The sequence below is a fragment of the Brachyistius frenatus genome, unplaced genomic scaffold (assembly GCF_029030835.1).
Source record: "Brachyistius frenatus isolate BFR_SWC_R1_liver_20210118 unplaced genomic scaffold, ASM2903083v1 Contig_10, whole genome shotgun sequence".
NCBI classification, from domain to species: Eukaryota; Metazoa; Chordata; class Actinopteri; family Embiotocidae; genus Brachyistius; species Brachyistius frenatus.
In genome coordinates, this window is record NW_027210609.1 from 4,690,787 (window position 1) to 4,707,608 (window position 16,822).

Consider the following 16,822-nt stretch of genomic DNA (forward strand, 5'->3'; position numbering starts at 1 on the left):
CCATAAAATTCTGCTCGACTTCAAATATTCTGACGTCATGGATGTCACGAAAGAAATACATACAGATGCATGAATGCATTTGATTGGAAAATTTATACTTCAGCTTTTATTTTAGTAGATCACTTTCAGATATTGATTTACCTACTGATATTCATGTTTAAAATTCCCCAAATGTCCTGCAGCACTTGTTCATATACAGTACATACTATGCTTTTATAATTGTACTGCCACAAAGTGTCCTCCAGAGGTCAGTATTTGATAAGTAGCTATGGGAAATAGCTCACAGCGGGCTGGGAAATACAAAGAGCAATCAAATATCACTTGGATATTTTACTCCTTAAAATATTACTTGTGTCCTATAATGGATCTGGATCATTTAAAAAATATTTAGTAAATTGTATCATTGTGCACCATAAAATATAGCTATAAAAATGTGATAAGTAAAGCAATAACAGTCTATACTGCTCACTACAGCAGACCAGTTTGTGAATGTATGCAGCCTCAACATTTTTTAATACGACTTCATGGTAACATGGAAATTACCATTATCTTAATTGCAGGGCTTATGCAAAATTTGTAAAATCAATTTTGGTGGCGATGCTATTAAGAGACTGCATACAGAAACATCAAATATTAAGTAAGTATTATATCGGTAGTTTTGTTCTGTCATCCTCGGGAAGTGAAGAGTCAACGGCGGACACGTTTTATGGAAGTAGATTTCATATCAATTGTATGACTGTATTTCGGATGCTGATAAGAGAAGTCACACCTTTTGCTGTTCTTTCTGTTGCAAAGGTAAATTACGAAATCTTATGACGTGTTTAAGTTGACCGGGTGTTATTTTGTGCACCATGTTGCTCCAACGATAAACAGTTTTTTTGTGGTGGTTGTTTAAGTGATGCAACTTATGAAAGAGAGTAGGCTGCGAGTGCACACAAAATACAGAGACATGTTTACATGATAAATATCCCTTTCTTTAATGTCACAGTATATATTTCATCTCCGTCAGTGTGGCCTGACATTGAGGCCTCACTGACACACTAACCCCCCCCCCCCCACACACACACACACCTCTGGTTGTTGGGGAAGGGTTGGCTGGTTAACAGGACAGGTCACCTCTCTTTTGCTCAGCTCACCTAATTAACATTCCAGTGTAGGACAGCAGAGCTGCATCCCAAATCCAGCACAGCCTGCTCCTCCAGCAAAGCCCCATCTTTCTCGGGCCTCCATAAACACAGGCTCAGGTTGATGAGCTGTGAGGGGCCACGTCCTGGCTGCTGTCACTGCCAGCACGGCTGCTCACTCTGTACTCTACTGTCGTGTTCTGCCGGGAGAAACTGAGGAAGATCTATATTTTAAAACCTCAGGTGATTAAATATTTTGTCTTGGCATTTAGGTATTAATTATATATTGATATTAAATTGATCTTTTTTTTTATGAGTGATACTTTTGTAAGACTATGATATACATCAGGGTTGTGCAGTTTTACTGCTTGTAAAAGTGCAATAAGGAAAAATAGCGTTCCAATTTTTGTGCTGCGTAACCAACTCGCACTTTCAACAGATGGATGTCTTTACACATCTGCGGTGAAATGAAATGTCTTTGTACATGTTAATATTCAAGCACTGGCTTAATAGTCAAACACTGACTTCAGTGTTTGGGTTATATGACTTGGATAAAACATAAAACCTTTTAAAAAATTTTTAAAAAAAAAAACTTTTATTCCTGCTTTGGATCGTGACCCAAAATGAGTCTTGGCTCTGTTTATGATGGGATCCCACATGACAAGAGGTGTTAAAATATGTTTTTTCTTTTTATTCTAAAATAATAAAAAGAAAAAAACATACTTTATAGCACGCAGTTGAGCAGTAGATTATATTTCTTTTCAAGAGCCCAGCCTCAGAATTTGTTTTTTTCTCAACACAAAGAGCTGATGTGTAAGATTTTGTGCAACATGCTTGAAATAAAGCTCCACAAATGAACTTGAACTTGAAAAGGATTGCTGCAAGCCACATGTCCCTACTGGGTAGACCTGCTGCAATGGCAGACAAGGCACATGGTTGCAGTCTCATGTTATGCAAATTAGATGACAAAACCGAGGTCAAGGAGCGAGCACATAACCCGTCAAGAAATGTACAGCCTTCTCATTGCAGACCTGTTTCAGGAACGCACAACAGGCCTGTCTAGACGTCAATTGCACCGTCTGTATCAGCGATGACTGCTGCCACCTCACTGGAATGACAACAATTGCCATCTAAGCACTCATTTGTGCTTATAGTGGGTCAATCGCTTTCTTATTCTCTTGCTCTTGTTGTCCCCTTTTCTCCATCCAAAATTAGCCCGGGCCATGAAATGGGCCTAGAATAGGAGCTCAGAGCCCCCACACTGAGCCCCTTAAAGACCACAGCTGGAGCTGGCTCAAAGCGAAACGGAGGGGAGCGGGAGGGCTGGATGATGAGTGTTATCGCCGCCATCACCTGCTCCCTGTAAAGCAATTTGTTATAGAGTTGTCGCTGTAAAATCCATTGCTTGTCCTGGGGTAAAGAAAGACGGGGTCACGTGTAATGGGGATCTGTGTGTTGCTCCAAATCCAGAAATGACATAACTGAAGGACAAACAGCTGGGCTACGAGCGTCTGACTATGATCAAGAGGAAAATGTCCAGTGACAGAGGAGCCAGAGTTGAGGCCTGCAGTATTGAACATTTGTTTCAGAAAAAAATATTACAATTTCCTGATTAACTATTGAATAATTGTGTAGATCCTGCAGAATTCCCAGATGAGAAACAGTTTACACTCAAATTTAAAACACGCCATTACATTTGCTGTTGGCACTGCGAGTATTTTTAGGCAGCCTGCATTGTTATTGACCTTTACTTAGATCCCTAACTAACACCCCTGGATTTGCACTGATTAAAATGACCTCACACACACACAGTCTACAGAGAGTCTTCTCTGTGTCTTTATCTACCTGTTTTACACACGCGCACGCACACACACACACACACACACACACACACACACACACACACACACACACACACACACACACACACACACACACACACACACACACACACACACACACACACACACACACAGAGCGCCAGGGGACTCACTGAAGTTGTTGCAGGGACAAGACAAAGAAATGTCCTTGAGGTGGGTCAGATGTTTCCACATTGGCTCGAGGAGACAAACCCGTCTCAGGATCGGGACTGTTGATATGAGCTGAACCACAAACATGCACTCCAGTGGCATTACAGGAGAGGTCCAAGTGCTTAGAACCGAGAGGGATATATTTTACTCTCCCACACTGAATCACACGGCACGACTTCATTAAGTTATCAATCATTTTCTAACAGAACTATATTGGGCACCATACCACATTCAGAGAAACCAGACATTACAACACACGACAGATATACGCCATGTCAAAGGTCAACAACCATGCTGCATTCACTGTATGTGAAGTTGTCTCTTCAAACCGGAGACAGGTGACTAGTGCTATTTGTTGAAGCACAGAAGCGCACTTGTGATGCGCGTGCACAAACGCACTTATAGGCGTATGCACTATTAAGCTGTGGCTCATTATTAAAGTTGTGTAATCCCTGTGTAGGCAAGTTTACATACAATAGTAATGTAGCCTGGATATTTTAAATCACTTTTATCTGATAAGGTCAAGGTTTTTTTTCAACGGTTGATTTGGATTCCTCATCTAAAGTATCTCATTTCAGTTGCAAACATGTTGCTGCACATGTTTCAAAATAAAAGGCATGTTAGAAATGAAAGGTTTCTGTCAAATAAAACGCTAGAAAATTAAACTAGTATTTGTTTGTATTAACACATAATACAGTGACTTTAACAGGGCAAACGGTAGCAGATCAAAACAAGGCTTTGAGTTAAGTGACTCAATCAATACACCGTCAATGCCACTTTGACCATTACATTTGCTTTTATCGACTCTTTGACATGCCACGACATATGTTTTAGATATGATTAGATCCTGACGCACAAAAAAAGAGGATTTCCATTGGATCGAAAGAACTGAACATTTTATTTCCTCACTTGGGAGAAAAAAATGGTCAGAATGTCGTTCTGCTGTGCTTCGTCAGCTTTACGCCTATGGTTCCGACACAAATTACTGACCAGACCAAAAGTTTTTTGTTCCATCTATATCTCCGCCCTTAAAAGGACTGCACTTAAGGTGGATGAAATTTTAATCACTGTGGGTGAAATATTTATTTTGTGCAAAACATTTTATTGTGTTCTAGTCGGGTCACTTTGAACTTTAGTCCTAGCATCTTCAATCTGGATTTTCCCTTTCCAGGATTCCTCACATTTAGTCTCTCATCCCTCTGTGAGAATTCTTCCTCTTTTGGTGTACATGGTCTTCTTTCAAGGTCTTTATGTTAGAGAAAAGTCCAGGTGGCACCTGGATGTTGCCTGATATTTAAAGAATGATACCATTAATATAAACAGTTTTTATTTATCAATTATCAACATACACAGTGCAGTCAACAGAAAGACCACACTTTTCCTTTAACAACACCTGTTCTATTACAGGTGCACTCATGATTTCAAGGTACTTGCTGGGTTTCCACAGTCCTTCTGTGGATTAAGGTCATTTCCTTTATCAAACTGCCACCTATTGTCTTGTAATAGGTGGCAGTTATAGTTGGCATTAATACAGACTTATGGCCTTACAACAACCTGATGACGCCTTTGTGCAGCTTTTCCAGAAACACGTTTAATTTAGGAGTGACACCACTGCATCTCTTTGATTGTAAAACTGCCTTAAAATATGTTTCTTGAGCCAAGGCTCATGCCACCTAATATGTGAAACAATGCAACGTCCCCTACAAGGGATCTCTAAGGAGACATCAAGTCCCTGTTTGATAGTGTAAAATCAGGCATGGCTCCTCATAGCTGAAGTTTCGCCAAGCAAAACCTTATCCTCTCAAACAGGCAACAGACAAAGCCTCATAAAAACTTACATCGTACAAAGTGCCTATGTCAATCACCATTAGGTTTTTGTGTAGTCCATAAATTATTTAACAAAGTGGCGACAGGAGGCATTTTGGTTCATTTGCGTAACTGGTTGATGACTGATCTTTTGAACATAATTCTGCCAAAACACTTGGCGCATGGCTTAAAAGTCCTTAACAGACAGCTAGTCTATTTACGCATATAATTAACTAAACTCTGTGAAACATCAAAGTTTGAGCAGCTGACAATGAACTGCTGTCAAACCGCAATGCTGTCGGATATAAAGCACGTTTTGATCGCTTTAGGGCATACACAGTCTCGCACCAAGGGGAATATTGAATGATTGTTGAAATATTGCGGTCATTTTATAAATGACTGATCAAAAAGGGTGACATGTTGAATTGTAACCAGCAACCTTTGCAGACAGGGACTGCTTTCAATCACAATCTCCTTCCCAGGCGTTTGTAGATCTGCATACCTCTATCTGTATTTTTTTTTTTTTTTTGTCTGACTGAGGGAGGGGAGGGGGGGGTGTCACAGACAGCTGAAGCACTGGAGCGCAGCGCTGTGCGTTTCTGTGCGCACCTTCACTCCCGGCTGTAGGAGGAAAGGTGAGCACAGTGTCCGTCTCATCCTCGGAGATACTTCTTCCACTGGGTTCCCGTCCGATTTTTTTAGCGACTTCGATCATTTTTGCGACAGCGTCGGATTTTTTACTTTGCTTCTTCCCGCAGCTTTAATTATTTTAAATACGGAGCGCAACAGCTGAGGAGGAAAAAGGTGAATATATTGTCTGAGACATCCGAGACGGTCGACTCGTTCAGCTCACATTAAATACAAGCAGCAAAGCCAATGAAGATTATGGATGTACCGGCGGAAAATCTGCATTGCATCATGACGGCAGATAACTGATGGAGTTTAAAAAGCACTTTTCCTCCATGTGAAGTTCTTTGCGTTACCCGATGATGGACGGCGAACAGTCGTCAAGGACTTTCACACCTGATTGTGCAGCCTTTGCCAACACATGAAGAGAAAGAAACATGTTTTGCCTGATGAAATCTCGGGGCTTATCAGACAGCAGGAGGGCTAAGGGGATCAGAAATGGGGCAAAACACCAGCATCACTCCAAACCCATCTCTAAAATGTACTTCAGTTTTATTTTGCTTCTGCTCATTTTCACACCGAGAGTGGATTCATCGTGGTGGTGAGTGTGACCTTTCAAGAGTATTTTATGTTTCAGTTAATTGATCACAGAGAATGATTTAGTACCTATAAAACTAATATGTCAAGTAGTTGCAATTGCTGCAAAAGTAATGCACACGTGGCAAACGCAAATCCAAATCTATCAATAATTTAAAAAAAAACTTTTATGTGAAAATATACACTTTTTTTTTTTAAATAAGAAGTACATTGTCTTACACTTACCTATGTTCAGCTGTTGTGTTACACTTTGATGGTACATAAAATGGTATTGCTCTAGTCTAAATGTTTTTAAAGATGGAAATGAAAAATATATAGGCCTGTAAAATCTGTCTGCTTATCTAAAAAAAAAAAAAAAAATGTCCCGACACCCGTAAAATATCAACTTTGCTATCAACTCTCGAAAGATGAGACCGCTCTCATTCCTCTGTGCCTATGTATGGGAATTTTCTACTGATGTTATGTTTTTCTCAAACATCAATGCAAAGTGAAATTTTCAGCACAGCAAAGTGTGTCACAAGTTTATGAAGATGAATGGTGTGGGGGGGGGGGGGGAATCTCCCCTATCCATCTATCTTACCCAGAGTAAGTGGCAGGTGCGGGAGTTGGTGCCTGAATAAATGCCCCTTGATGATTTCTCTTGAGGGTTTTAAAGGCCCAGAGGAGGGGAAAAATACCCAGCTGGAAAGTAAGCACCCCCCCCTCACACACACACACACACACACCCTCCGCGAGCACACACACACACACACACACACACACACACACACACACACACACACACACACACACACACACACACACACACACACTACAGATCCCTCTCACCTGAAATAGTTGTTCTCATGTTACACTTAAAAGAAAATCTATTTGATGTCTACTTTATATTTAACTAAGCAAAGTGAAGCCCTTCTGTGTTCTCTTCTTAATTGTTGCCCTGCACCTCATAACAGTTAGCCTTTGTTTGTTTCACCCTTTGTGAATAAAATTATAGTCATTTCCCAAGAGAACCAAAAGCATGTCATCCTATTTGCTACTGTGCAATCCCTTTGTTGTCTTGTGCAAATATATTATGAACAAACTCACGAAATTGTTGAGAAATTCAAGAGAAATAGAGAATGTGATAAAGAGGAGAGGCTTGGAAGCTTTGTGTCCAAATTATTCATATTTATTTTAAACTGGTTTGTGTAGTTTGGGCCTATTTTTAACCACCATAGATGAGTGCCATGTGTCTTTCTGCACAGGACCCGTTTCTGTTTCTCTCTCTCTCTGTGTGTGTGTGTGTGTGTGTGTGTGTGTGTGTGTGTGTGTGTGTGTGTGTGTGTGTGTGTGTGTGTGTGTGTGTGTGTGTGTGTGTGTGTGTGTGTGTGTGTGTGTGTGTGTGTGTGGAGACAGTCAGGGGTCTTTTGGCACAGCCGGTATGTACAACACACAATAAACACAAGTAGTGCTTCTGTTCTGCTTTACTGCTCGGGCAGATAGTCACAGTTAGAACGGGACTGGGAAGGCCATAACAGGAGTGGAAACTGCCTGCTATGTCTGTTTCTGTCTCAGTGGCCAGGCGACACAAATGTGGCAGCGATTAAGGACTATAATGATATCCGGATGGAGAGTAGAGCGTGCAGGCTTAGAGAGGGAGGGAGAAGAAGGGGTTGGGGGGTTGGGGGGGGGGTGCTGTACCATCATATGGTTGATCTGTTGAGGGAGTGAGGGAAAGCCCTTAGCGCCCCACTTGTACTGTAGATGACTGTCCTGTTGATAAGAGCCCCCCCCCCCCAGTGTGACAATGCCACCAGCATGTGATCCACCTTCTTAAGAGTTGCTACAAAGTTAGGGATTATGTCGGAAAAAAAAAAGAAGCAGGAAGCAAATACTTTTCACTGAATGTGAGGAATTTAATAATCTCTTCTACATCCTGAACATCTGAGTCTTAAGAAGACAACGGGTATGAGGTGAAGAAAACTAGTCACTCTATCTCAAATCTAATCAATAATCTCGACTAAACTAGATATTTTAGATTTTGGGAAAAGCTTTTCATCTTATCATATGTTGATTTTTAGAAATGTTCATGTTTGCCAAGATCTTGTGTGTACGCTAAATATGAAGCGAGCTAACCCCGCACAAACACTGACCACAGGGAAAATAGTGAAAGAGCTGAAGTCCAAATGTAAATAACAAAATCCACCTATCAGTGTTACTACAACTCACTAATAATGTTTAATGTTAGCAATTTATTTGAGGTCCTAACTATAGACTGTATATGAACATGGACATCAAATTGGGGTCTAAAAAGTGAAGCCAATGTGGAAGTACCATGAAGCGCAAGGGGCCGTCTTAAAAAAAACAACCATCTGGCTCCATTGGCTCTCTTTCATGAAATAGGCTACTAATATAAATAGATTTTTTTTTTTATCCAAAAGTAATCACAATGTAATTAACTAAATGCATTCCTGGTTTGATTGACATGCCTGGGGCGGGCATAGTGTCCTCGGGTTCATTGGATGCAGCTCCCTCCCCTCCCCAGCTCGTTCATATGCTCAATTCTGGTTCCAACAAAGCAAGATGGTGGCGGCCAAAATGCCAGACTCCAGATTATAAAATGGCAGTTCACAAACCAATAGATGGGTTGCCGCCTATTGGCGTCATCGATGGTGTTATTTAATCCAAACGAGAAACTAACTGCAAAAACAGGAAATTTCCATTTTGTAGGGGATCGTGACACATACATAGTCTGGCACATAACCCTTAACAAAGTGATAAATTTACATTTTTACTTCAAATTTGTAGGGATTAAAACAAACATGATATACATATGGTACTTTCTTAAATTGAAAAAAGAGACACGTGAGACGCAAATACATTAAAAAAAAAAAAAAAAAAAAAAAAAGATGGTAAAAGGTCAAGCAGCAGAGATCAATTTATCTTGACCATTAGTCCACAGGATGCAGCAAGCTCCAAAAGATTTGGTATCCTACGCTGCAGTACCAATCATACAACTCCGTAGACTTTGTTAGTCTGGCAAATTGCCATCTGTCAAATTCTATCTTTGCAACACAGACTTTCTGTTGAAAATGAACCTTTGAAGCTGCAGTCAGAGCAGATTTTACTCTTGGTGATGCTAAAAGCAGCGGGAAACATGAAGTTGTACACAGGCCTACATGTAACAAACCTCGGGGAGTGTGGAACACGAGGCACTAACTAGGTAGCCAAGTAGCGTGCTTCTTTCTCTGCTGCTTGTATTATTTCCACCGTGCAAGTTATAAATCAAGAACATAAATAAATACTAGGCTACATCTTGGATGAGCAGTTGGTCTCCACTTTTCTCAAACCAGCTAGACACTGCAGTGCCTTAAAATGTTGTGTCAATGTTTAGTCTGATTGAAAGAGGTGGAATAATCTGAAGTGAATGAATTTGGTCCGTTTCGCTTAAAAAGAATGGAATGCTCATCGTAAGCCGGTGGCAGGATAACCTTAAATGACATCACTAAGAATGATTTTGTCCTATTTAAAAAAAAAAGCTCCTTCAGAGCCACAATAGACACAACTCTTTTGAAAGACTAAGCGGTAGATGATTAACTGAACTTTATAAATGTTGAATGAGTGAAGTGCCCCTTTAGTTATCATCAACACTGTGTTGGCTGAATCTGTGTCTGCAGGTACATTGGAGCGTTGGGTGCTCGGGTGATCTGCGACAACATTCCTGGTCTTGTGAACAAGCAGCGTCAGCTCTGCCAGCGGCACCCGGACCTGATGCAGTCCATCAGTGAGGGAGCCAAAGAGTGGATCAGAGAGTGCCAGCATCAGTTCAGACACCACCGCTGGAACTGCAGCACGCTGGACCGGGACCACACTGTGTTTGGCAGGGTGATGCTGCGAAGTGAGTCTGCACATGTATGGCTGGAAATTCTATCCGTGTGGTTCTTTGTGCACGTGTGACAGTGGTTGTTTATGTCGGCGACACTCGAGTTAATCATCCTCGTAAATGTCTCTCCTCTGTTACCAGATAAGCAGAGAATTAATAGGTGTCTTATTAAAATCAACTTCACCCTGGAATACAAACAGAAAGAGAAAGAGTTTTCTAGCTTCTCGGGAATGAGGGAAGATTGGGAAAGTGGATGTTCCCCGAAAACAAGTAGCAGATCGAGAGATCCACAATGGTGATGTATAAACAGTAATAGGAGATGTAAATATTTGGGTAGATGTTTCTGGCAGCCAGACAAAGCTTTACTCCCTGACATATCGCCTGTGTTCTGCTTCATTGCGTAAGCAGGAATGAGAACAGGAGGAGGGTGGGACAGCCAGACCAAATAACCCCCAAAATCTCCTCTCATCTAAAATGAAAACACAGCTCAGTGACTGAGAAAGCTGCCATCTGTGCAAATTAAAAAAGGTGAAAGGAGAGTCGGCTGGATTGTGATGCTATAGCCGAAATGCTCCCACTTCAGTCTGAACCATCCATAAATGGACTGATTTCAGTGCTCCTGCGGTTTAGGATATACTGAGAAAAGGCTGCTTTACCCAACAGCAACACCGTGAACTTGGGTACTAGAAGAACAGCTCAAATCGTGACAAACATCGTTACAAAGCCAATCGAATTATGGCGCTAAAACAACATTTATAGTGCCGTTATGTATCAAATAAAAGTGGCAGTAACAACCCTTTCTTTACCAACAGTATTATATTATTTTTTTTGATCTGTAACTGCAACACATCTGCCTCTCCTTCACCCAGGCAGCCGAGAGGCAGCATTTGTGTACGCCATCTCATCAGCGGGAGTGGTCTACGCCATCACCAGGGCCTGCAGTCAGGGGGACCTTAAGATCTGCAACTGCGACAGTCACAAACGCGGGCAGGCCAGCGACGACAAGGGCAACTTTGACTGGGGTGGATGCAGCGACAACATCAACTATGGCATAAAATTTGCCAAGGCCTTCGTCGATGCCCGAGAGAGGATGGTGAAAGACGCACGAGCGCTGATGAATCTGCACAACAACCGCTGCGGTCGGATGGTGAGTGGCAGAAGTTTTCATATTAAATATTTGAGCTTTAGCGCCACTGTGTTACAGTTACGTTTTTTTTTTTATTTTTTTTTTTTTTAAGAACGATGATAATTTGCCTTGTAGGAGTCAAAACACAGCAACAGTCCTACTGTGTTGTCTGTCTACTTGTGTTTGAAAAAAACAAAACATCGAAAGAGTTGGGTGAAAATGACAGTTTGCACATCAAGACTCAAATTATGAAATAATAACGTAAAATGTATTTATTTAAATTTCATTAGTGATTTTAATTTCACAAAGAATTATGTTTAAAGTATCGGATGATATGACAATATATTACATCGTGGCAGATCATATTTTTCTATGCAGCCATCCTGTTAAGATAGTTTTAGATTTTGAAGGTCCAGTAAAAGCTAGTAAGATACCCTTGAGTTTTGCAAGAAAATACATGGTATTCATTGTATAAGGCAAAATGTGGACATTTCCAAAAGCTTATTTTTTGTAATCATCTCAATTAAAGCTGCAACTTATTATCATCTTTATAATAGATTACTTTTCTGATTGTTATACAATTAATTAAGTGGATATCATTTGACATTCAAAACATCTAAAAACAATAAAAAGAAATCCTAACCAGAGATTATTAAAATCTAAAACTTTTTTTTTTTGTATCAATGTCAAAAATTCAAAGTTTTTCCAATTTTCAGTGATGTTGAAGTAAGAAAAAAACAGCACATATTAATATTTCAGAAGCTGAAACAATCAACTGTTTGGACCTTTACAATTAATCAAACAGGTTAGGTTAGGTCAGGTTAGGTAGTTACTTTATTAATCCCCGAGGGGAATTTTTTTCCAACATCGCTGCTGATTAGGTTTTGATTGACAAATCAATTAACCACCTAACTATCACAGCTCCGACCTCAATTGAATTTTCAAGAAACTGACTTTCACAAAACCTTTCACTATAAACAATACAAATTTAGTAAAAATGTACATGGCACGAATATTCTCAAGTGCAATTGGCAGATAGTGACTTGACTTCTTTTCATTGAAGAGGAGAAAAATATCCTTCTGGTTTTATATAAAAGACAACAGGCAACGAAAGAAGCATACATTATAAAGACACTTTTATCAGCAAATTTTGTTTTCAATTCAACTCGGGTTGTTTTAGGAAGTCTCTGGAGGATCATCAAGTAAAATCTAGTCAGAGTGAAGAATATTCAGCTAATCAACTCTGCTAACAGTGCTGATCACACCTACATCATGCCATGGGCAACATCGTGGGTTTAACACCCTGTCACCTTTGACCTCTGCTCCAGGCAGTGAAGCGCTTTATGAAGCTGGAGTGCAAGTGTCACGGGGTCAGTGGCTCCTGTTCTCTGAGAACCTGCTGGCTGGCCATGTCTGACTTCAGGCGAACTGGAGACTATCTTCGCAAGAAGTACAACACAGCCATCGAGGTGACCATGAACCAGGACGGGACGGGCTTTATGGTGGCTGACAAGGACTTCAAGGGAAGCACCAAGAATGAGTTAGTGTATGTGGAGAACTCCCCAGATTACTGTCTCATGGACCGTGCAGCAGGTGAGGGAATGAGTGAAGAATGAAGTTTGGCCAGTATATATATGTACGCAGTAAAAAAAAAAAAAGAAAAAAAAAAAGGGGACAATCAGGACCTCCCAGAGGGGGGAAGTTTGTGTTAACACTTGAGCTGCACCTAAAAAAAAAAATAAAAAAAAACGGCAATTTTTTAAACACTCTATGTTAGATTATATGCCCGTTTTGATTTGGTTAAATAAACCTATTACATTCACAAACAGTTTTGATGAAACAGTTGCTCTAAGATGAATCATACAACATTTTTTTTCCTGTATTTGTAAAACACAGCTGGATGAAACTAACAGATTTGTTACATTTCCAACCAATATTACCACATCCTTTCCACTGTTTGGAGGTTTTACTGGCAATCTTCTAATGATGTCATCTCAATGTGCCTTTTTCTTTTGCCACGTTTTACTGGAACACGATAGGAGAATTAGTACCACCAACTGTTTATCTCGAGGGGCTTAACTTTATAATATTCAAACCAAGTGCATTTCAATGAGCATCTATTGACATTAACATCATGAATTTAGTTGCAAAGCCAAATACCACAGCCAAAAAACAGATTCTTCTTCATAAGGTATACATGTATTATTAAACAATGATTAGGGTCTAGTGGCATAAAATTAGTAGAAAAAGACAATGAAACTATTAATCACACGTATTTGTATGACAGTTAATATTCAACACAAATTTTGCAAAAATGACAGCCCTGTCAAAGCTCTTTGATAAAAATGATGCAATACTTAACTTTATCATCTCTGAATGACTTTTTTTGGTGGTGTTCTGCAATTTATTGTTGCTTATCTGTCAACATATATGCAAATACTAATCTGCAAAAAGCCACCACCACCTCCATGCATTTTAAGTAATCGACATTTAATCTGTAGAATTTATTACACCAAAACATTTAAAAGGACAAATTCAGCGACTAACTCGTCATAACCGCCACAGATCTCACAATCAAAATCTCTAATGAAAAACTTTTTGTATAGTAAATATGTCATAATTATTGTTTGTATGTATCTTCTTCAGGACTCTTATCAGCAAAATATCAACAATCTATATTAATTGATTCACTTTTGAGCTTGTGTTGAAATAATTTAATAATTTCTCAAAATTAACTGCACAAAATTTCAAAATTTAATTTAAAAGACATGAGACAAACAGATGGTTGACCCCATGTTAGTTTTTCAAAATCTATGAGGATCGGAGACTCGTCCACTGCAGGCTTGCATTCCTTCACAGCTTAAAGTTCAATGATTTGACCTTTAACATCTCCTTAAATTCCTAATGTTTGCTTTGCCGTGTTAGGCTCTGTCTCTCTCTTCAGCAGAGCATGAAGGAGCTTTCTAACTCACTGTTAATAGGTTAGGCAGGATAGTATTTTCAGGTTTGATGATGGTATTAACTTATCAGATTCGTCCACTCCTCCCTGTAGTTAGCTTGGTTGCACTTTGACAACTGAGGGGTAATGAAGGTGTGTTCACTGGCTGTCTTTCCTTGTTAAAAGGTGATCTTAAAACAGAGCCCATGACCCTCCTTGTCTTTAATCTCTATTGTATAGGAATTCGCAACCTAAGGATACATGCAGGCTTATTTTTCAAATCCTTCCTTTGGTCAGTATTAAGCTCCACTCGCAACAGCCTGAGGGGAATATCTCCTCTTATCCTTTTCTCTTTACTTCAGGGATGCTCTGTTATTAGACCTGGCATCTGATCGAGGCTTAGATTTTACACCTGAGTACATGGACACAATTGTGTTTGGGTCTGAGCGTGTCTGGAAGCATAAACCCTGCTGAAGAGTGTGGGAAAAGTGATTTTGCTTTGGATAAACAGTTTCAGTTTTCAGCGTCAACATCTCCATTGCTGCTCAGAGATGGTCAACTGCCAGCATTGGCTGTTCTGGACATTTATGTCATCACTGGAGGTTTTCCAAAATGTAATTAAGTCGAGCTCATATGTGACCAAGGGAACCAATATGAGAAAAACACAGAGCACAGTTACTGTATGAGCAACAGAAAAGATACATATCATTCCCACTTCACAAAAAGAATGCATAGCAATTGCTGAAAAGCTGCGCTTTTTAGTATTTTATGTTTACGATTAATCAGATAATTATTTGTCTTGTATAATGTGAAGGTGGTGACTCAGAGTGACAAGCTCACAGTGCGTTATCACCCAGCCCTGCTGTACACAGATCTGTCTCTTTGTTTTGGTTTTCTGGCCCTGCAGACGAGGCTCTCATCAACCTCATTTCTGGCAGCATGTGGCAGCTGTCTTCGCCAAAAAGAAATGTCAGATAAAGCCTACTGCATGCTGTCAGGCCAATACAAAACAGCAGATAAAGTTAACAAGTTAAATACAGCAGAGCATTTAGCAGGTTAAGAGGTATATATTTCCTGGACATACTGTATACTTGAATTTGATGGAGTGTCACTGCTCTGTAGTTCTTGACTGCTTTCAGTCTTTGGAATCATGCTACAAACTAAGTGCCAATACTTAACCTGAATTTTGCTACCATATTGTTGGAACAGTTGGAACTATTGGACATTTTTTACCTGGCAATTGCACCAAATGAAAAGTCAATGGATCTGTAAAGTTCACAAAGAACGTGAACATTTGCATCAAATCGCATGGCTTCAAGTGACGAGACATTTCACTCTGAATCACAAATATTAGCCACATGGTGGCGCAAAAGAAAGATCCAAGTCATTCAGTTAAATCCTCTGGGTACCATGAATGCAACCAATCAATCGACAGAGGGAATTGTCCCGACTAGAGTTACGCTGCTAGTGTAGCTAAAAAAAAAAAAAAATCCATATTTATCTTCTCATATTTCTTCAGCACAAATTTTCACAAATGTGTTTATTCAAAAAAAAAAAAAAAAAAAAAAAATCCTCTCCATTAATAACAAAGCAGACATTCGGTTTCCTTCTGATAAACATGCATTTGTCTCAGTTTTGTCATCTATTTTGGCTGACACATGGATAGACATTTCAATGATTCCAATGAATCGTCTCGTAAGGTCCAACTGTAAGGTCAATAATTCCCTGCACGTCAAGTTCTACACAAAGTTTCTGCTCTACCTTTTGGAAAAAGGAGAAAGATGAAACGTCTTGCACCAAGAACTGCAACTTTTTCTTCTCTTCACAGGCTCCTTGGGCACATCGGGCAGAGTGTGCAACAAGTCCTCAAGAGGCACAGATGGCTGTGAGGTCATGTGCTGTGGGCGGGGCTACGACACCATGCGCGTCAAGCGTGTCACCAAGTGCGAGTGCAAGTTCAAGTGGTGCTGCGCTGTGGAGTGCAAAGACTGTGAGGACGTGGTGGACGTTCACACCTGCAAGCCCCACAAGCGGCCTGATTGGCTGGACGTAACCTAGCGAGGAAACCCGACCAATCACAGGCACCAGTGACTCATTAACCTCTGCTCTAATAACTACCTTTTAGTCGGGATATCATACTGTAATACCTCTGGCTTTCAATGCTTTGATATTTTCTGAAGCAAAGACTTCACAAACTTTCATTTGATGTTCATAAACTGGAAACTAGGCCCAGTTTACTGATCATGTGCTGCTTTACAAAGGCTTTTTAAGAACAATGTGTTGAGCGTTTATGAAACAAACTTTGAATCTTTGATACTAAATGGCTGAAAATTATATTCTGCTCTAAATGCACCCTTGGTTGAGGCAGATATACGAGATGATGCCTGCTTGTTTTATGGTATGTAAAGACTGTGAGCATTAAGAGATGAGAGAGATGATCCTAATAATAATAATATTTAGACTAAAGTGAGAGAGATCTTTGTAAAAATACAGACATTGTATCAAGTCATTGTATGGTACTACAACAACTCACTTAAAATACAAAGACTATTGCTGCTAATTACTGCAACTATTAAACTAACAAAAAGTCAGACGGCGTTTGTGAAAAATGTATTTCTTAATTAAGGCCAGATAATCACACTGTGAAGCCGAAGGAACCACAAACAAAAGAGCCTGCAAGGACTTTCAGTTCAAGTGCAGTATACCTGCTGC

At 40.0% G+C, this 16,822-nt stretch overlaps 1 protein-coding gene across 1 annotated transcript; it reads left to right on the forward strand.

The window, feature by feature from the left end:
- Nucleotides 1-5,548: 5,548 nt before the first annotated feature.
- On the forward strand, nt 5,549-16,608 carry LOC138616579 (protein Wnt-2b-A-like). The gene is made up of 5 exons (XM_069690994.1): nt 5,549-6,188; nt 9,841-10,061; nt 10,916-11,193; nt 12,501-12,765; nt 15,939-16,608. The coding sequence occupies exons 1-5, from the start codon at nt 6,025-6,027 to the stop codon at nt 16,166-16,168; spliced, it is 1,158 nt and encodes a 385-aa protein (XP_069547095.1). The 5' UTR covers nt 5,549-6,024; the 3' UTR covers nt 16,169-16,608.
- The last annotated feature ends 214 nt before the right edge of the window (nt 16,609-16,822 follow it).

Bases quoted from the DNA above. Each gene is read 5' to 3' on its own strand.
- LOC138616579 (XM_069690994.1), top strand. From the start codon at position 6,025: ATGTTTTGCCTGATGAAATCTCGGGGCTTATCAGACAGCAGGAGGGCT. The intron at 6,189-9,840 runs GTGAGTGTGACC...CTGTGTCTGCAG, and splicing joins AGAGTGGATTCATCGTGGTG to GTACATTGGAGCGTTGGGTG. The intron at 12,766-15,938 runs GTGAGGGAATGA...TTCTCTTCACAG, and splicing joins TCTCATGGACCGTGCAGCAG to GCTCCTTGGGCACATCGGGC.